General features: G+C 44.9%; 1 protein-coding gene across 10 annotated transcripts in view; it reads right to left on the reverse strand.

Moving 5' to 3' along the window:
• TTC7B (tetratricopeptide repeat domain 7B) overlaps positions 1–26,278 on the reverse strand; it is a 248,922-nt gene that overhangs the window by 112,901 nt on the left and 109,743 nt on the right. For all 10 annotated transcript variants that reach the window (XM_073895744.1, XM_073895745.1, XM_025869471.2 and 7 more), the window contains 3 exons: positions 23,519–23,691; positions 15,228–15,291; positions 11,188–11,325 (listed from right to left, as the gene is read on the reverse strand). In XM_073895744.1, coding sequence (XP_073751845.1) covers positions 11,188–11,325; positions 15,228–15,291; positions 23,519–23,691 — 375 coding nt within the window. The remainder of the gene's footprint in view (positions 1–11,187; positions 11,326–15,227; positions 15,292–23,518; positions 23,692–26,278) is intronic.

Here is a 26,278-nt window from a genome sequence, read left to right on the forward strand (position 1 = left end):
GCCAAGCATACCACTCAGATATACAGCATGTCCTTCCCTGTGTTCCCGTAAACCCCGAGAGTATACAGCCCCTCAGCAGCTCAGGTCAACATACCCCGGTAACAACATACCCCAGTAACTCTCCCAGAGAACACATCTGAGAATAAAAGGCGCTTGGGTTGACCCTGGAGGCATTTGCTATCCACAGCTTCGGCTCCTTAGATGGCATGTTTGCTCACCCAGTTCCGACTACCCCTTTCAAACACCCTAATCATCTCTGTATAGGACAAAGGAAAATTTTCCAGCTTTGATGGAGCGGCGGAGATTGCAATCAGAATATATGCTGTAAAATGAAGTAAAATAAAATAAAATAGAAACATTCACATTTCTGTAAGGGCTCCGGTCTGAAAGAAGGACCAATAAAGTGGACTTTTGAGAACACGTGGGTGTAACGTGCACTGGGGGCAGCAGGGAAGAGGCTGCTTCCGGTCCCACGTAGCTGGTGGCCGGGAAGGCGACAGCAGTGGCAGGAGGCCAAGTGAGAGCAGTCACGTGGTGAAGGCACAGGCCCTGGAGTCCAGTGCCCGGCCTTTACCCAAACTCCCTACTCACCAGCCATGGGTTGTCGCCTCTGGCTGCTGAGTAGGGAGTCTGACCTAACATGTCAAATGTTTAGAAGGGTGTCTGCCACAGCAGATGCTGAGGGGCTCGGGCTCTGAGGGGGAATGAAGGGGAAAGAGAAGAGCCCTGGGAATGACGCGGGGGTGCCGGTGGGTGGCGGGGTGCCGGTGGGTGGCAAAGGAAGGACAGAAAGGGAGACACGGCAGCGAGATTTCAGCCCTTTCTTGCTTGCGGTGTCCAGTGGAGAGGCGGCAGTGTGGCCTGGCCAGAGGGACACGGGACAGATGCCTGGGTCACGCACACCAGGCAGTGGTGACATCCCCGAGCCACTTCCCTGGTGAGAAAAGAAGGGGCTGTGGTGTTATTTCTACCGGGAAAGACAGGTCCATTCACCGTCATCACACTTCTGCCACCTCACTAAATCCCAGATGACGTTCATGTAATACCACAAATATTTGGTAGAACAATAATTAGACTCTAAATGGCATCCTAATCATTTGAGTGAGGTCGTCAAAATGCCACTTGCAACAATGTTGTTCCCTTTTGGGAGCAAGAGCTCCTCCTTTCTGGTCTCTTATTTTGGCTTTTCAGAGACCAGCCACTTCTGAGGGGGCTCCAGGAATGAGAAGCTCTTTTGGCACAAGAAGGGACTTAGCAATTACCTTCCTAGTCCCCAAATCCCAATTACATGAACTGGGTGCGTGGCCATGGAGCGGGACACTAAGCACAAGCAAGAAAAAGCCAAAGCCTATTTTTGGAATTCAAGAGTGAGAGTCAGCAGCCAACACCCAGGGGGGAGGGGACAGGAATAAAATAATCAAATACCCCACAAATTCAGCCTGGAGCTTATATCTAAAATCCATCAGTATTAAAATAGAACAAATAACACAGCAAACTGTCTTCATTATTCACCTCTGTGGGCAGGTTGGCCATGTCCTAAAAGTTCTTATAACAGAGATCCTTCAGTTCATGGGGAAAATTTTCTTTTCTACATCATATATCCTTAATGAGTTAGTTGATAAATGCAATCCTTTGCAGTTATGTAAAATTGTGGTTTTTTTTTTTTTAACTTTAACATGGTACATAGATAATATTTCATGTCTTTACTTTTAGCAGTGAAAACCTAAGCAATTGGGACATTTTGGACCACTATCTGTAGGAGAGTGCCCGGCCTCGTTCTTACTTTACAGATGGGGAAACTAAGACCCAGAGAGAAGACAGGACCCGCCCAGGGTGACAATGGCAGACCTGAAATCCAAGCTCTGGTGCTCAGTTCTGAGCCCCTGTTTCTAAATTAACTAAAAATAAAAGTACACATGACAGTGGAGTTTGAGAGATCTACTTAACAAGAGTTTGGGTCCAGGAAAAGTTTCTAAAAGTCATGCTTATGGGACTCTCAGCTACAAACAAAAGTCTCCCCGCCACCGCCCCAGGTTTTGAGGAAACAGATGATGCCTGTCAAATCTTGCTTAATAAGATTTCTCCTCTGAAATGAGAAATAAAATAGAGCAAACCCCACGTCCGTGCCTCCCTCCATTTATCTTTTTCCTTTAAAACACCAATACTGATCCAAGCAAAGGTTTCTCAAAGCTTTATTGCTTTGGCAAATGCTGAAATTAAAGGACACCACTGCCTCTGGCCATGGTGGGAGGAGTAGAGAGTGGGCTGTTTTTCAGAGGTCACGGACTTTATTACAGAATTTGAATGCTGGACGCCATCCTCTGGCACGCTCTCTGCTCAACGATATGTTGAGCAACTCGATCAAGTTTGCCTAGCGAGGGAAGGGTCTCCAGGGTCCTACTTAAATACTATTCCATCTGCCGCTGTGCTGATGTAGCTGCTCCTTGTTATTCTTGCAAAATGAATCACTAAATTCAAGAACCGGGTGTTTCATTCGTCTACCACCTCCTCCTCCACTGCCTCTCACCTTGGGTCTTCATCTGTTCTCAGTCCTCCCGCCCCGGCTGGGGGCACTGCGTGTTCGCCCTTCAACTTCGGCTGTTGCTTTGCCCATGCAGGGACGGGGGGCGGGGAAGTGAGGAGTCAAGGTAACAGCGACACAGGGGCGCGCCGCACACCAAACAGGTGCTCAGTGAATGCTCGAATGGAGGGAGATCCAAGTGAGGACCCATTCTTCCGGACACCCTCGAAGGGGGCCACCCGAACAAGAGAGCACGTGGGGAGAGGACCCACAAAATGCGGAGAATCTGAGGTTAATGCACGTGGCCTGAGCGCCGAATCTGACCCGCAGCTTGTTGTCAGAGTCCAGCAGCGAAGAGTCATTTCACAGATGAACACTTGCCAGCAGTTGGATGACCGGAAATCCTGACTTTGAGCCCAAACTGAGTGAAATGTTATCCTCCAGAACCATCCCCTTCTTCTCATTGGTGGACCCGTATTACAGAAAGTCGTGCTCACTACTGTATTTTGAATTTAATCAGTGAAAATTCTGTGAAATTTCTTTCCTCTCTTGTCATACCTACACCATATCCTTGATTTTGCCTCTCGGTTCTCAAAGCCTAAAATATTTGGTGTCTGGCTCTCTTTATAGAAAAGCTTGCCAACCCCCAAGCTAAAGGAATGGGATCCTTCGTGCTAAAGGGAGGAAGGCAATATAACAGTTGTCTTCAATCTGATGGGCTGCCAGTTCTGATGGCAGAACTGGACTTGCCCCGTTGTTCCAAAGAGACAGAATAGGGGGGAGTTCCAGGAGACGAACTTCAGATCCATCCTTTCTAATAACCAGAGAAGAATAGAATGGTATGTACTATAGACCAAGAGCTGTGCTGGCTATTTTATACCTATTGTCTCAGCAAGCTTCATAACTACCTCTGAGGTGGAAGCCCGGAGTGGCTCTTTCCAAAATCACAACCTAGGGAAGAGTCGTGCCAGGATTTGAACTCAGATATGCTTTGACTCCAAGGCTGGTTTTTTCCACTATTCAATGAAAGACCTTACTAATGGTCAAGCATTATCTGCCAGGGTAATCACAGAGGGTCATTTACTTGAAAGAGCAGACTGTCAACACCACTGATAAGAACGGTAACATGCACTGTGCATACACTCTCGCTTCAATCCTTACAATAACCCTCAGAGGTAGGTCCTATCATTATCTGTATTTTCCCCATAAGGGGACAGGTTTAGGGAGGTAAAGGAATCTGCCCAAGTTCATACTCAGCATGTAAAGCAGCAGAAATGAGATTCAGACGAAGATCTGATATCTGAACATGAGACATTGTTAGGAGCGCAACATTATCCAAATGATCCACAGAATCAATACAATCTCGATGAAAATTCTAACAGTTTCTGCAAAATTTTGCAGAAGTGGAAAAGCCAATCTTCAAATTCATGTGGACTTGCAAGGGGCCCTGAATAGAGCAAAAACAATCTTGAAAAAGAGCAAAGAGGGAGACTCACACTTCTTGATTTCAAAGCTTATAACAAAGCTACAATAATCAAAACCGTGTGGTACTGGCATAAGGATAAACCTATAGACCAATGGAATAGAACTGAAATCCAAGGAACAAACCCACACATCTACAGTCAACTGATTTTTGACCAGGGTGCCCAGTCCATTCAAAGGAGAAAGAATGGTCTCTCAACAAATGTTGTTAGGACAACTGGATTTCCAAATGCAAACAATGAAGTTGAATCCCTACTTAAAATACAGAAATTAACTCAAAATGGATCAACATACTAAATATAAGAGCAAAAACCATAAAATTCTTACAGGAAAACATAGGAGTATATCTTCATGACCTTGGACTTGGCAATGGATTCTCAGATATGACACCAGATGCATGAGCAACAAAAGAAAAAAAATTGACATAGAAAACTAAAAGCTTTTGTGGATAAAAGGACATTAGCAAGAGAATGGAAAGACAGCCTACAAAATGGGGTAAATATTTACAAATCATATCTGTTAAGGGTTTATTACCCACAATAAACGAAGAACTCCCATAACTCAAGAACAGAAAGACAAACAACCCAAATTAAAAATTGGTGACGGTCTTGAATAGGTATTTCTCCAAACAAGACACATAAATGGCCAAAAAGCACAGGAAGAGCTACTCAACATCACTAGTCATTAGGGAAATGCAAATCAAACCCACAATGAAATACCATTTCACACCTACTAAGACGGCTATGACAAAACAAAACAAAACAAAACAGAAGTAAAAAGCATTGGCGAGGATGTGGAGAACTTGGAACTCTTGTGCCTCGCTGTTGGGAATGGAAAATGGTGCAGCTGCTGTGAAAAATAGTTTGGTAGTTCTTTAAAAAGTTAAACACAGAATTACCATATGAGCCAGCAATTCCACTCTTGGATGTATACTTAAAAGAACTGAAAACAGGAACTCCAGTATGTGCACGCCAGTGTTCATCGCAGCATTATTCACGATAGTCAAAAGGTGGAAACGCTACACGTGTCCACCAATAGAAGGATGGATAAACAAAATGTGGCATACACATACAAGGGAAAATTATTCAGCCAAAAAAGGAATGAAGTCTGATACATGCTATCAGATGTGTTATCACAACAGAGTGGAGCCTCAAAAACATGGGGCTAGGTGAAATAAGCCAGACGTAAGACACAACTACTGCATGCTTCCATTTAGGTGATGCCAACTCACAGAGACAGAACGGAGATGAGAGGTTACCAGGTTAGGGAGGGAGGAGGGAATAGGGAGCTACTGTTTGATGGGTAAAGAGTTGCGGTTTGGGGTGATGGAAAATTTGGAAATAGTCATGAAGGTTGTACCATATTGTGAATGTAATCAATGCCACTGAATTGTACACCTTTTAAAAAGGTTAAAATGGCATATTAAAATTCATTGAGGGCCATAAAAAGGGAGAAACGATGCTTAACTTCCATAATAGTGGAAACGTAGGTGCCAGTGGTCATGTCAATAGCTGAGATGCTTTGGGACAGGCCTGCCATGCAGGGTCCCGGTCCCTGCTGGGTGACTCCCAAAGCTGGACCAGAGTTGGGATCTGTACAGTGCTCTGCCCCACAGTGGGCCCAGCTCTTCCTCTGTTACCTATTTCCCAGCTACATGACCTTTACCCTCTGGGCCCACCTGGGGAAGACCTACTCATTGCATATCCAGGGAAAGTTTATCTCAAAAATCAAAGGAAAGGTAGTGGGACGAGAAGGTACATTGGCTTTGAAGCACTGGTTTATTCAGCAGGTTTTTACTGAACATCTACCATGAACTAAATATTCTGCCTTCATCTCTCAGAAGGTCAGGTCACACTGACCCCTCCTAGGGAGCTTGGCACCCAGGTCAAAGCTGGGCTTCTACAGCCCGAGTGGGGCTGCACGAAACACCAAACCCTAATAGAAACTGACAAATGGTAGGCCTGTTAAGCAGACTTAGACGTTCAAGTGTTTTTCACAATGCTCCCTGATTAAATAAGTGTTTGGGTTAGGAATGTGTAAATGTCCCTTTGGTACAAGCACTAGCCAGACAGTTCTACCCACAGAACTATAATGTTGTTGAGATTTACCATAAACAAATGAATATGAGTTCAACAGGGAAGATAAAAATATCATTTCTGTCTCTAAAGCTGCCATAGCTATGTAGAGGGGACACATACACCCTTCTAGAGGGACCCCAGAACATTCTGTCAAAATGGAGCCATTAATAGTCAAATTCAAGAAACAAACCTCCTTAGCAGTTTGGGTTCATTCTAAAAAACAGAGGAAGCAGTGCTTTGCTGCTTTACTTTTAATAGCATGGGTTGTCATGCCAACTAGTGCTGCTATTTAAATTGAAGGGGGAAGAAAGAAGTGTTCCTTCCTACACAAACCTTTCAGCAGGGCTCACAATTAGTCTTTTAAAAACACGAAAACTCATTGCACTGGAGATACGGTAAACATTGTGCTTATATTTAAACCTGTCGGAATGAGGATGTGATAAACCTCTGGTTTGTATTTCCTTTGTACAATGCTCCTTGCCCAGTATCTGGCTGCGTGGTGCCCTAAAAAGAAGAAAGGCATTCTGTGGGCACGTGCCAAGGCAGCCGATCTTGGGATGGGAGAGGAACCGTCCATTCGGAATAAACACCACTGAAGAAAGAGACAGAGACGACAGTTTTCTCACCAGAGTGGCTCTGCTCCCCCATGGAAGGCACAGTTCCTAAAAGGCTGGGTCTGCACCATGCTGCAGGACACACCAGAGGTGTCAACGACAGTGGGAGAGAAGATGACAAGATGCGCTAGGCACCGTGGCAGAGGGGCCCCGTCCTTCCCCCCGTCAGTGTAGGAGTGCCGAGGGGCCCAGCTCAGCCGGGGAGGCGAGCCAGCAGAAGGAGAACATGCTGTGTCTGATGTGGTGTGTTGATGTTGTCTGGGGACAAGAGAAGGCAGGAAAGTCTGAGGCAGGGGGAGGACGTAAGGCGTCTTCTCTCCCAATAGCCTGGCCATTGTTAACTTCTGTTTCTAAAAGGATCCAGCTGGTATAAAGGAAGATCTGTGCAGCGTCGCTGAGGCTGGGGGGACCTGCTCACGGACCAGCCGAAGGGGTCCTGTCCCAAGACGTTGGGGGGCTGACAACCTGGCCCCATGCTTTCTGTTCAGCATTCTCTCTTACCTCTCTTCCGTGAGAGCAAGCCATTGGCTCCCGGATCCTCAGGCCTCATGCCCTCGTACCCCCAGGGTCTTGAGGATGAAGGTGTCTCTCTGCTGTGAGACTTTCTGATTCCTATTAGCCCTTGATGTACCAGCAGTTTCTCCTCTCCCAAGGGCACCCCAACCTCTTAAATGTGGCTGCAAGCCCCCCGGTCCGTTCACCTGAAAGGAACACACCTTGCACTCACCAGTCTTCTCTAATCAGTTGTCTTTTCGTGTCTTTCTGTTTCATCTCCAACTAGACTGGAAGTTTCTGGAAGCCAAAAAGACCTTCTTCTTTGTGCTTCCCCTGTGCCCGGCAACTCCTGGGCATATGCCGGTGGGAACAGCGCAGCAGCATCCAGCTGCCATGTAATGAGCTCCACTCGGTATCACGTAGCAAGTGTCGGGCTCTGTCCTGAGTACCTTACCTAGTTTAACGAATAGCCTCACAATGATCTGAGATAGGTGTGGCTACTGTCCCCATTTTACAGAAGGGAAAACCAAGGCATAAGGGGTTAACAACTTGCCAGGATCACACAAGTGTAATCTGTGAGTGGCAGACCCAGAATCCAAAACCAAGCCCCCGAACACAAGGGCCAGGGCTCAGGACACGCTAGGTTGCTGACCTGGGTTTGGGGGCTGTTCTCAGACAGAGATGGGGTGGAGTGCCAATGGAGGGGAGAAAAATGAGTGGGAATATCTACAATAGCACACATATGACACTACCTCATTCCTTGAAACTTGCATAAATGTACGTGCATTTACTCATAAAGAGACACATGCAAAGATGGTCTCAACGATGTCAAGGGGTAGTCTATCTCAGGAGGGCGGGACTCTAAGTGACATTTATTTCCTTTTCCATACTTGTCTGTATTGTTTAATGCTTCAAGGAGTCTGCAAGGTGCTGCATATTGCAAAAAAGACAACCGATGAGGTCACTTTCATTATGGGAGGAAAAGGAAAACAAAACAAAAGAAAAAGAAAAAAAAGCGGGGGATGGGAAGAAGAGCCATCAAACGTTTCTGCACAGAAGGGTGGCGGCCACTCTTGGTGTCTCAGAAAGATCACTTTGGCCACCATGCAGGAGGCGGAGACAGAGACTGACTATATGACCATGATGAATGACAGCAATGACAATCACTCGCACCCACGGGGCCCCCAGAAGTAGCACAGGAAGTTTAAAATCCAGCTGTCCCCACGGAAGCACTACTCCCCAGAGTCAAATGCCCACCACCAGATAAATGGGTGAACAAACTGTGCTGGATCTACACAGCAGAATGTCATTCAACCGCAAGAAGGAATGAGTCCTGATACGGGCTACGGCTACAGCACGGGTGACCTGAAAACATTCCGCTGGGAGAGGTCAGACACCAAAGGTCACTAACTGGATGGTTCCAGTTATAGGAAATACCCCAGATGGGTAAATCCATAGAGTCAGAAAGCAGACTGGTAGTGGACAGGGACTGGGGGAGGGAGGTGGGGGACAACTGCTTACTCGGGACGGGGTCTCCTTCTAGGATTTGATAGAGCTGATGCCTGCACTGCAGTGAATGTACCGAATGCCACTGAATTATATACTTTAAAATGGTTACGTTTATGTTACGGGAGTTTACCCCAATGAAAAAACAATACAGTTAGCCTTTTAACCTAAAGCCCTGAGAAAATGGAAGGGCAGATGATAAGGAAAAAAAAAAAAAAGAAGAAGAAGAAAAAGAAGAAGAAAATGCCAGCAAATGAAGGGAGCAGGACCCTCGGCCTGGGACCAGAGGAGAGAGGGTTTGTGCTCAGCCAAGGTTGGACCTTCTGAAACTGAGCACCCAGATGCCAGCCGCTTTCTCCTAGATAGGACCTGTTTTAGTTAAAAGATCTGAGATGACAGGGTCATCAAATGTTTGTTGGGGAAGCTCCAACTGCAAAACTAAGTAGAAACGGCAAGGTTGAAGCCATGTAGTCAAATGCTTTACTACTGGAAACAGACCCTGCCCTCCCCAGCACCAGCCACAGCAGAGGGCAGCTGCCTGCGGCTTGGCTGCCTCCCCCTGGACTAGGGGCCGCTCATGGGCAGGGTCCATGCCTCGCGCATGGCGGTATCCCGGCCTTCATCACAGCCCCTGGCTCAGAACAGGGGACCGCATATACGTGTATTACACAAATGAATGTCCTCCATTGTGTCTATCTTATCAACTGATTTTATATTTAGTAGATAAAACAAAGATATGGTATAAAATCCATAAGCTTTAAGGAATGTACAGTGGTAAATTTCCCTTTCTCCCCCCCTTGTACTCCATCACCTACGAGGCAACCTCTGGCCCTGTCCCCATCGCTTTAAATGTGACCAGTGCAGTGAAATTCTGAATCGCAAAAGCTCCAGCAACCAATCGCACCACCTAGTGACTCGGGCGTCAGGTCATTCCCACAAGATGGAAGCTACATGTGATACCAAGATGAAAGTCACTGGAGTGCAAACAAGGCCCCAGTATTCCGCGCTGGGAGGAGGCACATGCCAGGCTTGCAGAGGAATGCTGGTAAGGTGACAGCCGTCCCCTACAGTCATTCACGGCATGACGAGAAGTCCATGGGCAGGAGCCCCGCAGCCAGCCAACCACGCCGGCCAACTCAGGCTCCTCACACCTGGTTCTGACATCTGAGAAGTTCAAGCTGAGGAAAGGCCGTGCTGCTACATGATGGGATGAAAGGAGACATGCCAACCGCAACCAACCTCGGACCCAGAGAGATGGTTTCTTTAGTGGTTTGTCTAGAGGAAAAAAAGTTCACCTGAAAAGGACTCAACTGGGAGCTGGGTGGCACGGTCTCCATGGACGGACCCCACGGTGGACACAGCAGACAGGCACCAAGCTGGCTGGGAGGGGAGGGTCCCAGGAAACGGAAGCACGCAGAGTGGGTAAGAATCTGGGCAGAGTCCCAGGGGGTGAGCCATGTGTGACAGGAACATCCGGGCACACTGCTTTATCTAGCCAGACTGAGAGGGGCTTTTTTTGAAGACTGAGTAACCATTGCCCTGGAGAGTCACCAAACCAAAGACTAAAAAAAGACCCGAGCCACGCAGGCTCATCTGTCCTCCCAGGCTCCTGCCTCATGTGGCAGGCTAGGGGATGAGCTGGGCGCTCATCTGATTCCAGCCAATGTGTTACTATGTTTCATTCCCTGTCCCCATGCCCGGAGGCGCTGCAATGGGTATAAATTTAGAAAGAAAAAGATAAATAAAATGGAAAAGTCCACTTTAACAAAATGAGTTGTTTTCTTTCCTTCTTTTTACTCCACTAAAGAAAGGATAAACCGATCGTGTTACTTATTCAGCCCACACCCTGGTGGAATTTGGTATTCTGGGCAGTAGCTCGATAATGCATGACCGCAGCCCGAGATTAACTAGGCTCTTCTGAAAACTGTAAAACAGTCAAGCTTCCATCCTCAGTGTTTTTTAGAAGCTGAAGGAACAAAATGACAGGACCTCGCACAAGATCTGTAATCAACTTGGGTCTCTTCTGAACAAGCAAAAGCCTTTAAATGAAGACCGTGCTTATTGACACGGATGCCAATACCAGCTCACCTGACAATACCCCGTGCCCAATGGTGCCATTCCATCAGAAGTTACGCATCAATGTTTTAAACAAAGTAAAACCGGCTTTCTAAGGGAATTAGGATCACAGATGGGAGATTTTGGGTGATGGCAGAAACTACCCTGCAAGAGAAACTGCTTGAGAAATGCGTGCCTTTCCTCACATGCAAACTCACAGCCAGTGGGTTTAGGGGCCACTGGGAGGAAGTTGCCACCAGTGAATTCCATGATCCAATCATCTAGCCCAACTCCCGTTTCACAGAGTGAAGTGACAGGCCAAGGTCACACGGCTGCTAGGGACAGAGGAGTCAGGACCTGGTCTCACAGCTCTTCCCAGTGCTGCTTCTGCTAGTGCCCCACCCCAACCTGGAAGTACCAGACTCAAGGGCTCTACCTCCGACAGCATCTCATACTGGCCTCTTCTTCCAAGGGCAATGGTCAGTAAATCATAGACCACAGATGCACTCTGCAAGCTGATGAGGCGGTCACTCTTGTGCTCGGGTATTCTGCTCAGCACAGCGTCCCGGTTGGCCTGAAAACAACACAGAAGAGAGAAGCAGATGGTGAGCCAGCCCAGGCACACGGCTATCATTTTGTGGAGAGAAGCCATCTAGGCCCTCCTGCCCCCAAGGGCTTTTGCCAAGGGCCTGGAGACAAGGGCAGGAGTAAGGGGCTTGTCACCTTGGGTTGATTATTCAAAACCCCCCCAGCACCGCAGCACACGGTACGGGGCATTATCCAAACACAAAGGCCTGGAGGTATGGGTCTGGAGGATGCTTGGTACCTGTCAGCAGGCATTGGCAGGAGGCTTTCGGAGCTGATGCAAAGCAGGGTGATTTCTCCCGGCCTCGGGCTCCCAGCCAGCCCTGCCGCGCACACAGCCAGGGCTCTGGGGCAGCAGACTCACCCATCGGGTGGGGCCCTGCTGTGCCTCGCTTGTCGGTCCGGCTCCTGCTGTACATTAAAGAGCGGAGGGGGGGGGGATCCCCAGTCCCACACTCCCATCATCAAATGGTGCCATTAAGTTCCCTCAGTCCTGCAGAGACGCGTCGTACTTTTCCTCTGCCACTAAAGCAACATTCAGATCCCTATATGGCACCTTCACTGGATGAGACTACAAAGACTAACGCGATCTTGTTTAGGGAAGCACCAAACAGCTGTAGAAGAGCGAGCAAGAAGCAAGCCGATTTTTGTTTTAAAAGATATTACCAGAGGACTCAGGAGAACACCTTGCCTGTTGCGTATCTCCACTGCTTGGCACAGAAACACAGCAGGCACATTCAAGCTTATTAATCTCATCTCTCTAGAAATCAAATGCTCTTTACAACAACGTGTTTTCATTACTTTTGAAATTTAATTTCTCGACAGAGTCTCCAGACACATCACATGTATTAGGGCCACTAACCACTCTAACCATTTTCCTTTCCTCCCTGCTAGGGAGTTCAGAATCAATTAAGTTAGATTTTGCCTGTCTTTTCTCCCCCTGCTAATTAGCAGAAGTTTCTGGATCTATGCATCCCTAGGAGGACAGAAAGGGCCCCCTTGGTTTCTCCTGTGAAAGTGGTAGGTGAGGTACCAGGGTCCCTGGTCCGGGCAGGCTGATGGCTATCCTGCTGCCTGACATGCCCACACACCTCCTCTCTCACTAATAAGACGAAATGCCTTCTCTCTGTGTATGAGTCCAAGGCGCTCACTTTTAGCCACCCATCCATACTTACTCACTTTAAAACTCCTTGCTCTTAAATGTCAAAGACAAATAAGAATATATAAGACAGGCCACTTCCTACCAAGTGAGTCATCTCTTCTGGATACAAGCCTGCTTCTGAAGATTTCATTCTAAGGTTTTCTTGTTAGGAGCAACTTTGAGCCAACAAAAGAAGCTCTAAGGGAAACGGGGCCCTGCTATAAGGAGTCTCATGTTATTTACTTGCTATAAATGTTCCATATTAGGACCAACGCCTGGAAGAGAACAAAACAAAACAAAATACTACTTGAGAGATTTTCAAGTTATGCCAAGTACATTTTTTTTTAATTTTTAGAGAAAGTCTATTGATACCTTTTGATTCAAATCTCAAACAGACCCACAAATAATAAATATCCCAGAACACTGTCTCAGAGGTACTTGTGCAAATGTAGCTCTGATAACCCCTTTTTGTCCTGGGGAAAATTCATTTGATTTGAGGTGAGAAAGCAGTACAATGCCAAACCATATCTTACGGGTGGAGAGACTATGGACAAGTTGATGTTTCTAAGTTAGAGTCAGAACCAATGAAGAATACAATTTTCCTAGACACCAAAAAAACACAGGAATTCTCATTTGGTTCTGAAATTGAGCACGTGGATTTCTGTCTAAAAACTGAAAAATCAAGAAGTCAAGGAACATGAAAAAAGCTTCCAAGGGAACTTAATTTAGACTTCTACCTACATAATTATGGAACAATTTACAGGGAGACCATAATCGTTTTGGTTGGAAACCCAGACGCTCATATTTACTAATGATGTCATTGGGTTTCACCATCCTCTGAAGGGAGTTTCCAGAAATTAAACACCACAGAGCCAAATCTGATGGTCTCAAAGGAATCTCAATTTTGAGTATTATTAGTTTCTATCATTTCAGTTAAGGAGCAGGAAAGGTGGAGACATCATTCCCAAGACATCTACACTTGGAGCAAGCATTCTGGAGATGTGGCTATGTTTTCCAAATTCTAAACTGGAACACACACTCTGACAACAGAACACAATATTTTCGATCAGAATTGTCCAAGAAATCTAAAATGTGTGGCCGCCAGTCTTTCAGGACTTTCCCAGCATAACCAACCAAGTCTGCCCAAAGGAAACTCACTGCCAAGTTGCGAGGAGCCCAGCTCAGAATGAGGGAATGTGAGCTAGGGGGCCAACATGAGCCGGCCGCCCCCGCTGAAGAACCGATGACAAAGCATGGTGAGACCAGCTCATTTGAAAAACAGTTACTGAAAGCCACCAGGTGCCAGGCTGCTCACATATATGCCTTCCCTGGTCGTGCCAAGGCAGAGTAGAGAATGTAAATGATACCATTCTGAGTTACCAGCTGACAGTCAAGGAAAGATGAGTCAAGGGGGGCAACCTGTTTCCTTCAGAGGAAGTAAGGCCAATGACATCAAAGAGGCTCCAAATAAAAACATTGGTAACTCAAGCAGGCTTGCTCTTGTAAACATCTCCGGGCCATTTCACAGAACAAGAAAACCCAAAGCTTGAAATTAAGAGAAGAATGCTGGCCTCCCTGACCAATCCCAGCTTCTCCCGATCCCTCCTTTACTCAGCCCATTGGACATTCTTCTTGGGCTCCATTTCTAAATCCTCTTCAGCTGGGTGTATTTTATGCCTCCATTGAAACCACATGCTTGGGGAAGAAGGTAAATACCTCCTCTTGCTTCAGTCATGACTCCTTTTCCTCCTCCTTCAACCTCCTGCCTGCCGGGTGAGGTGGCAGAGATGGGAGGAGGCAGTCTGATCTAGAAAGAGCAACAGACCACTGCAAGCTGCATGAATTTTGCCTGCTCTGGTCCTCAGGTTCCTCATCCACAGAATGAGTGAATGGGTATGAGGACATCGAGGTCCTTCCCAGTTCCAGGAGCCTCGCCATCCTGTTCAGGTGCTCAACACACACCACTTACGTGCCAAGGTACTAACTACTGTGACACAGATTGCCTCCCACAGTTTCAAGCCCAGGCAGTCATGCCTAGCACTATGCAGAGCAGAAAGCCAATAAATGGTGAGGAATGAAATTCTAGACGTAAATTTTGATAGCCTGGCCAGACATTAAGAAAACATTTCAAAGGAATCCGATGGCCTGGCAAAAACTCCCTCACAAGGTTAGAGCCAGGGAACAGGAGCGAGCTCTCACGGCCCGGGACTCCAGAATGTCTGGGGAGCAGGCGGGAGGCCTGTCCAGGAGGACAAGGCCACTTCATCAGGCTCCTGCTACAAAAACCAGAGGTTTGTATCCACCACCAGTGGTTTATCCCAACTCTCCCTACCCCCCCAAGGCAAGTTGAGTGGCTTGGAAAGGTTACCCTCAGGGGGATTCCTTCCCTTCTGAGGGTTCCTCTGGTGGTCCTTTTAGCTACGGTTTACCTTTCCACAGTTGTGTTAGTGTTCCCATAGCCAGTGGGCAAATGAATGAACTCAGATGCCTGTTTACTGCTTGCCTAAGAGAGGCTCCATGCTCCAGGCTGAGATGAACCTATAAGGGACATTTCTAACTAGTCCGAGAATTAAGAAACATTCCTCTTCTTAAACCCCTGTTGTTTTTTTCCCCTCACCCAGGTAGCCCCTCTAGAGAGTATTCTCTTCCCAAGAAAAATAGCCACTGTACTGACTGAGTCACCATTATCAAAAACAGGACCACAGGAACGGGGGGGCGGGCGGAGAAATGTGAAAGCACATTCTACTTACCATTGATTCACTAATCAGCAGTAACAACAGGGCTTCTTCAGTATTTTCTTGAGGACAAAAAATGCTGTGTAAAGAAAATCAAATGTTATATATGGCAATTTCAAAATCATACGAAATACATGACGAACAGTACTGAATATTAAAAGCTTCTAGATTTTTATGTAGAACTCACAAAAAATACTGTATCATCTGATGCTTGAATTAATTTGCTTATTTCTATGGTAATCTATGGAATTTATACATTTTAACTGTGCATAAAAACCACAGTAAAAGCCCAAATAACATATATGCCTATTATAGAGGCAGAAATTGAAATTGCTACAAACTGACATGATCTCAATGATAAAGCTTTCTCCTGAGCCCATTCCGGGGGTATGGATTGTAGACATCTCACTAAGCAGTCCGCTTCTTACCTCTCACTAACTGCCACATCTTATATTGTCCTTTAGATGAAATAAGAGATTGGAAGCAATTTTAGAGTTTGAATCATTTCTAGAATACTGTAAGAATTTGGCAAGCTACCTTAATTAAACACACATGTTCTATTATGCGGTTGCATGCAAGAGCTAGCTCTCTTATTAATCTATTTTATGGAAGTTGGCCAAGCTCTAACATCTGGGATTAAAAGAAAGAGCTTTTACGCTCAATGTTACTCAAGATTAGAGAACAACAATAACAACAACAAAACCCAAACACATGACCCCAATCTCCATCCTTTATAGCCTTTTTTTGGGGGGTGCTTTGAGCAATTTTAGAGACTTGCAGCATTTTTTTCTCTGTTCTAAAAGCTCTAGAATCCTTTGAGTAGAACTGAGAGTGTTATCACCAATTGAGCCAAACTCGATTCTTTTTCACGGAATAGAAGAAGGGTGCAATAAAAATGAACTTGGTTAAAAAAAAAAAAACTCGATGTTTTGGAGATGTTAAAATAAAGACTAAATTTACATCTTCCCAGCGCTAACATCATTTAATTTAAGAGATGGGATGATCCCCCATCCCCAAAATGGCAAAAAAAGAAAAAATGTCTTCTACATCATTATAAATACTTGTTCTCTTTGAAGTGTTGGCAACTTTTATAGGGCATCAAAGGACCATGAAGAGCAAGACAGAAAAAGCACAGGGCCTAGTTCTCTTTCTAGACCTCTGACGTCCCTAGAGGTAAGGAGACCACCTGTGGAATGGTCCCCATTGTCCTCGCAGGGCTAAAATTTGATGAAAAGGCTAGTCTGTAAATGAAGAGCAAGATTCTGAGATTTGCAGAGAACTTCTTTAAACAAGTAGCTTGAGGGAGCGGAAGCTGGGTTTTTCAAAAGACAGAACTCTTCTTTCCCCTTCAATTCAGCAATAGAGCCTATAGGCTTTGCATGAAAAGCGCTCCTGAGTGTGTGTGTGTGTGTGTGTGTGTGTGTAAAGCGCTCCTGTGTGTGTGTGTGTGTGTGTGTGTGTGTGTGTGTGTGTGTGTCTGCCCAGCAATCATTTCCTGATATTCTGCCTGTGCTTACATACCACTGGGACCTTAACAATCAAGCAGTAACACTGACTATTTTTTTCACGACTAGCCAGTTCTGCATTGTCCAGACTAATTGAAAAGAAGAGAGAGCCCGTGCTAATTGTGACTTAACACCAGCCAATTCAGTCCATGGATAATCCCCAAATTCCATCTGAGCCATCCCGCCTGCTTAAATGTTAAGTTGTGTTATTTTTGCCAGAGCTGCTAACAAGTAGCACATTAACTGATTCTAATTCCACTTTCTCAACCCTTCCTTTTGAGGCAGGCGGGATGGGTACTCAGGAGCGTGGCAAACTCTCAGAGCTGGCAGGAAGAAGTGGGGGGTGAGAGGAGGAGGAAGGGCAGTTTTAAGAGACATGCTGAAAACTATACACCAGAACACCCCTTCCACTACATGTAGATTCTCTAGACCCGTTTCTGGCCATTCCTCCCCTGTTCTCCGTCGAAGGAGAGGTGGAGCTCAGGGTAGATGGTTGAAATCATTGGGCTCTTTTTGACAATCTCCTCTGGGGGCCCAAGAGCCTCAGGGCAGATCCTGGGGGTACCCAGGCCTCAGCCTTGTAGAGTGGAAAAACTGGGGCCCTAAACCCACAGGACGTTAACTGAAGGGCAGGGTGCGGAGTAAGAAGGGACAGAGAGAACACAGGGCTCGTGGACAGGGAGGACACGCTGCTGGAGGACAGACTGGTGGCCAGCAGAGGAGGTGGGAGCACAGTCCTGCTGAGCATAGATCGAAGGGCTACGTTCTAAACCCAGCCACCTTACTAACTCCTGGACTGACCTGCAAGCAAGTTGCTCATTTTCTTACTTTGGATGAATTTACCTATTCATTGTCTGACTCTACACAAAAGGAACAAGGGCAAGAATCTCCATTCATGAACAGTGATCAGGACCTTGCCCAGGCTGCCAGATCCCAGTCCTTTCTAAAAATTTTCTCAGATGGGTGAAAAATGTCACTGTATGTGGTAGAAGCCATCCTACAAAAGAAATTAATCCAGTTTTATCCAACTGCAGTTCATCTTTCTGTCATCTCTAGCTATTACACAACCAATGACGAGCTGGATGTCTGGAAGTCAACGGCACCACCCAGGTGTCAATGCAGACTCTATTTAGGTGCAAGGAGTGCTCTGAACACCTCCATCCCACAAGAAAGTTATGTATAAATGACATTAACTCCAAGGCCCAGCAATGGTGCCTTTCTAGGTTTTTCTTTTTTTTTTTTTTTTAAAGATTTATGTATTTATTTTTAGAGAGAGAGAATGAGCGGGGGGAGGGGCAGAGGGAAAGGAGGGAGAGAATTTCAAACAGACTCCCCACCAAGCAGGGAGTTCAACTCAGAGCGCAATCCCACGACCCCTGAGATCACGACCAGAGCTGAAATCAAGAGTCAGACACTCAATCAACTGAGCCACCCAGGCGCCCTTGCCTGTCTAGTTTTAATATGCCTTGCCTGGTTGTGATAGCCCTAGAGAATTCCCAGAGAAATACAGCCTCCGAACCACAGCCCGTGGATAAGAGCTAAAGAGTCAAAGCCCACAATGGCTGCAGCTCTGCCCCATCCCCAAGTCTCACCGTTAAACATGCTGAGGCAGAAAGTACCTTGGTCTCAGGTTTATGTGGAAGGAGAAGCGTTCCAAGAAAGGAGAAGGATTTAAATTAATCATTAAGAGTACCTGTTGACTATGAGGGATCAGCTAGTCCCACCTGAGGATCACCAGGCACACAATTCCACACAGGCCGACTCCCCCTCGTGACAAGAAAGAAGGATCCTTCATTTGGATCAAGTCCACCGAGGTATGCTCTGGAGTGGACTGGGTGAGTCGCACAAAGCATATGGCCTGGCCTGAAGGCTTCTGCATTCCTGGGGAGAGGACTGGCCCTCCACCATGACCGGAAGGAGGGCCGAGTTCGCTCGAGGTGAGCACAGGGCAGCACGCAGGGGGCACAGAGGGTTGTTCACAGGGCTTCAGTGCTGCCATCAGGTGTTTTTCCTGACCCTTCAACGCCCTCATCTTCACACTTTCAACAGTGTCCTTATCATTACGCAAACCCGGTGCACTGGCTCAGGGAGGTTCCAACCTGTATTTAGAAGTCCACGATAGTCACTCTCTCCCGTGGGGCCTACAAAGGAGCTCGGCACGATGTCTGGCTCCCGGCTTTCAGCAAATGTTTTCATCATCCACTTTCTGGCACAAGAGTAGTTTTTAATCTTCTTTCTTACTTTGTGCTAACCATGAAGTCTAATATGCATTTAATGATCTAAGCCATCTCAAATATTTTTTTTACAAGGAGGAATACAATAGCAGAAAGATACACCTGATGTGTGTGCACTAAGGAACATGTGCAAGAATGTTCATTGCAGCACATTCTAGAAGGAGGAGTCAGATAAACACGTAAACAAGCAAAAAATCAATGTTTTAGGTGTTATGATGAAAAATAAATGAGCTCATGTGATAGAATATGCTCGGAAAGAAGGACAGTTAGATTAGGTGATTGGGGAATATCTTTCTGAGAAGATAACAGCCAAGCTATTTGGGCCAGGGCCTGAATGAGATGGAAGCAGCCCCAAATGAGAAACAACTCTAACATCCATCACGAGTAGAGTGGATCAATATATTGGAGTATATATGGAATACTACATAATAATGGAAACAAACTCCGGTTGCATGCAGAAATATGGATGAATCTCTCAAACGTGATATCAGACAGAAGTTACACAGAAGAGTTTTTAATATATTATTCCATTTATATAAATTTCAAAATGGCCTAAACTAATTATTGGGATAGAATTCAGGATGGTTACCCTTGGGTAGTGGGTAGTAATCAGGAGAGGGTACAAAGAGGGCCTCAAGGTTTCTGGCAACGTCTGTTTCTTGATAAGGGTGTAATTACATGGATGTGTTCACTTGGTAAAAATTCATGCAAAGTTTTATACTTTCGGTTTGTGTACTTCTCTCAATATGTGTTATGAGTCCGTAAAAAGCTTACTTAAAAAAATGAATAAGCAGGGGCGCCTGGGTGACACTGTGAGTTAAGTGTCTGACTCTTGGTTTCCATTCAGGTCATGATCTCAGGGTCTTGCAGTTGAGCCCTGCGTCGGGCTCTGCTCTCAGCAGGGAGTCTCTCTCCCTCTCCTGCCCCTCCCTCACACACTCTCTCTCTCAAATAAATAAATAAATAAATCTTTAATAAATAAATAAGCAAAGGTCAAAAAATTCCTCACAGAAACACCTAGAAGGAAGTAAAGAGGCCCATGACACGTGATCCCTCCCCTCTTTCCTATCTAGGATTGTTAACATTTGATTTCCTTTCAAAATTCAAGATGGGGAGAGAATGAGTATCCTGTTTCCACTTCAGGTCCAGGCCACAGTGACAAGGAGTGGAGTTTTCTGACAGACCTCACTTTTCTGTTATATTCCATTATCACCAGCTATTCTGAATGGTCCTTGTGATCTGCTGGAGCTGGAAGGCTCTGGGCCTTCTAAAGTCCGCTCTGTGCTCGTATTTCTCATAGGAAATTGAGAAGGGGTAAGCGTTTGGGACTACTGGCCAAGATGGGGTTGAATCATTATCTGTGGACTCCCTTTTTCACCTGCCAAAGAGCATAACTAAATTGGTGATAACATCCTTTTTGCCATGGAGTTGACTAATCAGATAGCCCTGGGGATCAGGGAGCCCCAAGACAAGTATAATCCCAACAGGCTTTCTTTCTCTCTTTACTAATAAACCAGAAGTATTATTGTGAATACACAAAACTAGAAAAGTTCAAAACTGATGGTGATAACTGAAGGAATAAGGATCAGTGTGGAAATTAATTAAATAGTGAATAAAGACACAATAAAAAAAATGAACAAGACCAAAGTTGGTTCTTGAAAAAAAATCAACGAAATTTAACAAAGGTTGGCTTAGCATCTGAAAATCAATTAATGTAATACTTTACAGCAACAGGATAATGGACAAAACGTACATGATTATCTCAATAGATGCAGAAAAAACACTTGACAAAATTAAATACCCGTTCAAGTTAAAAGGACTCCACAAACTAGTGTTAGAAAGGAGCTTTCTTAACCTGATGAAAGATATTTATGAAAACCCACGGCTAATTTCACACTTAATGGTGAAAGACTGGATGCTTTTCCCCTCCTAACATCAGGTATAAGACACGGATGTCCACCACTCCTTGCCACTTCTATTCAACATTGTACTGGAGGTTCTAGCCAAAGCAATTAGGGAAGAAAATGAAATAAAAGCCATCTAAGTTAGAAAGGAAGAAGTAAGACTACCTCTATTTGCAGATGACATGATCTCGTATGTGGAAAATCCTAAGGAATCTAAAACACTATTTGAACAAATGAACAAGTTCAGCAAGATTGCAGTATACAAGATCAATACAGAAAATCAACTGTATTTCTCTATACCTGCAATGAACGAACCAAAAATGAAATTAAGAAAATAATTCCACTTATGATAGCATCCAAAAGAATAGCATGCACACACACAGTAAGTTTCATGAAATAAGTAAAAAACTTATACCCTGAAAACAACAAATCACTGTTGAAAGAAATTAAAGAAGACCTAAATAAATGAAAAGACATCCCATGTTCATGAATCAGAAGACTCAATATTGTTAAGATGGCAATACTCCTCCAAATTGATCAATGGATGCAATGCAATTCCTACCAAATCCTATCTGCCTTTTCTTTCCTTTCCTTTCCTTCTTTCTTTTTTTTTTTGCAGAAATGGACAAACTGATACTAAAATTCATATGAAAAAGGCAAGGGATTGGGGGATGGAGGTGACAGTTTAGGGGCACTAGGTTTATCTTCGGGGTAAGAAAAATGTTCTAAAGTTGATTATGGTGACAGAAGCACAATTATGTGACTATATTAAAAGTCACTGAACTGTATTTTTTTTAAGTTTTTTTTATTTATTTAAGTGATCTCTACATCCCATGTGGGGCTCGAACTCACAACCCCAAGATCAAGAGGCACATGCTCTTTTGACTGAGTCAGCCAGGTGCCCCCTGAACTGTATACTTTAAATGAGTGAACTGTATAGTATGTGAATCACATCTCAATAAAACAGTTAAAAAAAAAAAACCAACTGATTGTATCTGTGTGCAATGAAATTGTGACTCAGCAACCAGTCCTGGTATGGAAATCTCCCTTTTACTAGTAATTGCATTTTCTAGATGTTCATGTTGCCTCCATAATTCTCCTTGGGCAGCCAGGTAAGTTGATGTCAGGAGAGTGACAAAGTCTGAGTGGTTCACAAAATAAAGGAGAAATGGCCAGCATTATGAGCTTTTCTGCCTTCAATGGGTGAGGCCACGCTGGAATAAAACCCAAAGAAACACAGAGCTCTACCCGTGTTTCCAGCTTGATTAGGGGAGGGAGCAGGAGCTGAGTTTCTCAATATACCTGGCACCTTATATACCTGTCTATTAAGCAGCATAGAAAGCAGGAAAAAAAAAATCTCAGGCCTATTTTTAGTATATAAATTTCACTTTCAAAATGAACCCCAAACCTGCTTCTAAACTGTCCATAATAAGGGGTCACCATTTTTAAAGTGAGAGTTTGAGAATTGCTAGAACAGATGTTCTGTGAATCCAGATAAGGACTAAGGAGTAAGCACAGGCTGTGAATTCAGCAAACTCATGGTTCAACAAGGCCATAAAAAAGGGGGATTAAATTAAAAGGGGGATTAAATGAAAACTAAAATAAACCTAGGGAAAAAGCTAAGAATATGCTTACTTGTCTGAATCCATATAAGAAATGCAGTCTGAACAAGAGGAGGATGAGGGACAGAAATGCCAGGGTCAACGTAAAGGGATTAAGAGGAGGCTGCCTGCTGGAGAAATGCTGTCCCCTTTGAAAAGGCGACAATCATTTCTAGAAGTGACACATGCAATAAGCATCTAGTCACCCTCCCCTCCCCCTCGCTTTGGGGGCCTCAGAAGCAGCTGCCTGCACTCTCTCCGCCATTTTTCCAACTTGATCACCAATGTGGAAGGTTTCCATATTGATTCATACGTGCCCCCCTCCCCTCATGGAGAGATTCTGAAGAGCCATCATGCCTCATCCTTGCGGGAACCAGCAAAAATGGGAGAGTGAGACTCTAAGGGGAGGAATCAAGAGTGAGTCAACAATCTCCTGTCTCCTGGCCCCTCATGGTCTCTGCCTGCCACCCCCCACTCCCCACTCCCCACTCCCCAACCTGGGGAAGGCCCACGCCAAGGCTGTAAAGGTTCCCTAGCCCACCTTCCTCCAAGGTGGCCAAGTCCCAGATTTAAAACTTAAAAAAGTTAAGAAGTTCTAAAGAGACATCGCCTTCCAGTCACTTAAAAATTATTTAATTCTCCTTCTTCTTGTAGCTAATTCCATTTAAAACAAATCTGCAAATAAAAGGATCAAGGAATTGCTGAAGAAAAGAAAAAAGGCTAATTCTGGCTTACAAACAGCTTTGTCACTGATTGTTGGATAATGCTGGGGTTCTTACAATAAATAGAGAGAATCCCAAAGACCAACAGTGATGGCCAAGAATAGTAGCCAAGCACTGAGAGGAGAGAATTTTCCTACTTAAAATGTGCCCACTGGTGCACAGATATTCACTGAAGTTACTAAAAGTAATGCTGTATCTCCATTAAATTGGCCAATGAGACTTGTCTGTCTGGTTGTCTTTTAGGGGAAGAATCTGCCCCTGAACTTCTACTCATCCTTGAGTTTTTCCAAAGTTTTCCTCCCATCCCCTAACCTACAAATGAGGACAACAATGGCCGTACTTCTCTCCTGAGTAGACGCGGGCTTTCCGAGTGAGGATGTAGGTTTTTGTGTTTGCTCCTTTCCGGAGAGGATCGTCCAGAGGTGACTGGCAGGGTGGGTCCTCCAGAGGGTTCCAGTAGCTCTGTTCACACATACCCCGCAACAAAATCTCCGCCAATTGCCGGGCTATTGTCTGGGAACACAAAGGAGCAAAGACACGGACGTGAGTCTATTCTGTATCATTCATTCACTCATTCGCTCATTCAATGTTTTCCAGGCATCACTTCGTGCTAGGCACTATACCAAGACTCATGATTAAACATTTTTACTTCTCCGATGAACATTCTATCAGTTGATGACAAAAAAAGAAAAGGAAAGAAAATACACTAAAGTATTTGAACCATTTTAAAAAATAAGTCTGTGCCCTTTGAGCCACCCTGCCTCCAACACTCTGAAACGACTGAAACTTTTAGTTCAGCTCTTTCCCAAAAGCTCTTATCATAGGTGAACTGCACATATTTTCATCACCTCCCAACAGATCCCTGCTAAAACCCAAACTTGGCAAAAAGCTGGTGCTCAGGGCGCCTGGGTGGCTCAGTCATTAAGCGTCTGCCTTCGGCTCAGGTCATGATCCTGGGGTCCTGGGATGGAGCCCCGCGTCGGGCTCCCAGCTTGGTGGGAGGCCAGCTTCTCCCTCTCCCACTCCCCCTGCTTGTGTTCCCTCTCTCGCTGCGTCTCTCTCTGTCAAATGGATAAATAAAATCTTTAGAAAAAAAAAAAAAGCTGGCACTCAACCTAGATGACATTATTCCTGAAAATAAATAAATAAATAAATAAATAAGCTCTTCATTCTGATAAGATGGCATCCAGAGTAGATTTCTGGAATGCCTTCCCTCTTTGAAGTGCCAAGGGCCAGTCCCACGGTGGCCCCATCCTGGGACTCAGCACCTGAGCACCCTGTTCTCAGTGCACCCTGGGCCTTCCAGCCCAAAGGTTACTGCTGGCCTGCGCAAAAGAGAAAGCAAGGTGGTGAGGGTGGCTACTGATCAAGAAAGACCTCTTTTCAAAGCTGGATAGGTATCTCTTTTCTCACTGAGAAAACCCAGACATATCTGGATCTTGTCATCCTAAGTTAGACACAGATTACTATGCTTTTCAAACTCTCTGTACTAGAACAGTAGTTGAATGGGAGGGTCTGATGAATGGGAGCAGGGGGCATATGGCATCTACTAAGAGACATTTTGTTAGCTGATGCATATCGGTTCACTTACCTCATAATCTTCCAGTGATAAAGAAGAAAAGTAAAAACAAACAAACAAACAAAAAACCCCACAAAATGTCCCTAAGAACAGAAGCAAGTGCACTTCAGGGTGGCCCATGCTACCCCACGATCAGCCAAAGATGGCAAAATAAAACTTCAACCATCAGGTTTTTCCACAAGATTTTCACATTCTTTGGAAACATGCAGGCAAAGAATGCTGATCTTCTCTAAGAGTGAGACTTTTTAAATAAATATGTTCCAGAAGAGAACTTTGCTAGATTTTCATCCACGTGAAATCTCCTAAAACACCACAAGGAAACTTAAATGCAACCAAATCATTGGCTTAGTGGCTTCTGATAACCACTGGGTAAAGGCAAATTTTCTTGATTATTCCCAAGCAAGACCCACTGGCTTTAATGTCTATAAAAATGTGAAATTAAATGCACTCCTATCATTCCCAACTGAGCCATCTGTAAAGATCCTCATAAGAACACAATTTTCAGGACCTAAACAGTTCCTGCACTGTCTTCTTAAACCTTCCATTATAGTTTCATTTCGATCTCCCTGCAGTCATATAAGCTAATGTCTTCTGCTGGAACCATCAACTGGCAAAAATAACCTCCACTCACTAGAGCAGAGAAAAAAAAATGTCAAAGGAAAAAAAACGAACAAGGAGCTTCATTTTCTGGATATACCTGCCATGGAGGGATGCTAAAGTTGTAAAAATCTCTGCCCTCCACAGTTTGCTTGTCCACTATGAGACAGCTCATGCTAGATATCACTTTACCTCTGGGTATTAACCTTCCAGAGAGACTTTTAAAATGAGGTTTTGATGTGATTGCATATTTTAAACGTGTCACTCCACCACTGCACTAACCAATTAGGAAGGATGTCTGGCTGTGTGTACTGACAGCTCAAATGAAGTTCAGAACAGGAGATAAATATGAGAAATGACCAGCACAATCACCAATATTGATCAGACATTTTACTTTTTATACTCGGGTTTTATATGCTTGCCATTGAAATGCTTACAAATTGTTGGTAACTATCAAATAAAGTCAGAAGGAAAGGAAGGGAGGAAAGGAGGCAGAAAGAAGTCAAACTTTAATGTATAAACTTGGTCATTAAGTCCGTTTTGTATGTATTTTTTTAATTGTGGTAAAATGTACCTAACCTAAAATTCACCATTTTAACCATTTTAATGTGTAACCCAATGGCACTTAGTACATTCACAGTGTTGTGCAACCATCCCCTCTATCTGGTTCCAGAATGTCATTCCAAGAGGAAGCCCTGTCCCCCTCTAGTGGTCACTTTCCATTCCCTCCTTCCAAAGACCCTGGGAACAACTAATCTGCTTTCTGTCTCTGCAGATTGGCCCATTGGGGACATTTCCTATCAACGGAATCCTATACTATGGGGCCTTTTTGTGTCTGGCTTTTTCACTCAGCATCATGAGTTCAAGGTTGACCCATGTGGTAGCCTGGATCAGTGCCTCATTCCTTTTTGTGGCTGAATAATA

The sequence above is a fragment of the Callorhinus ursinus genome, unplaced genomic scaffold (assembly GCF_003265705.2).
Source record: "Callorhinus ursinus isolate GAN/ISIS: 27379988/994484 unplaced genomic scaffold, GSC_fseal_2.0 scaffold8, whole genome shotgun sequence".
In the NCBI taxonomy this organism is placed as follows: domain Eukaryota; kingdom Metazoa; phylum Chordata; class Mammalia; order Carnivora; family Otariidae; genus Callorhinus; species Callorhinus ursinus.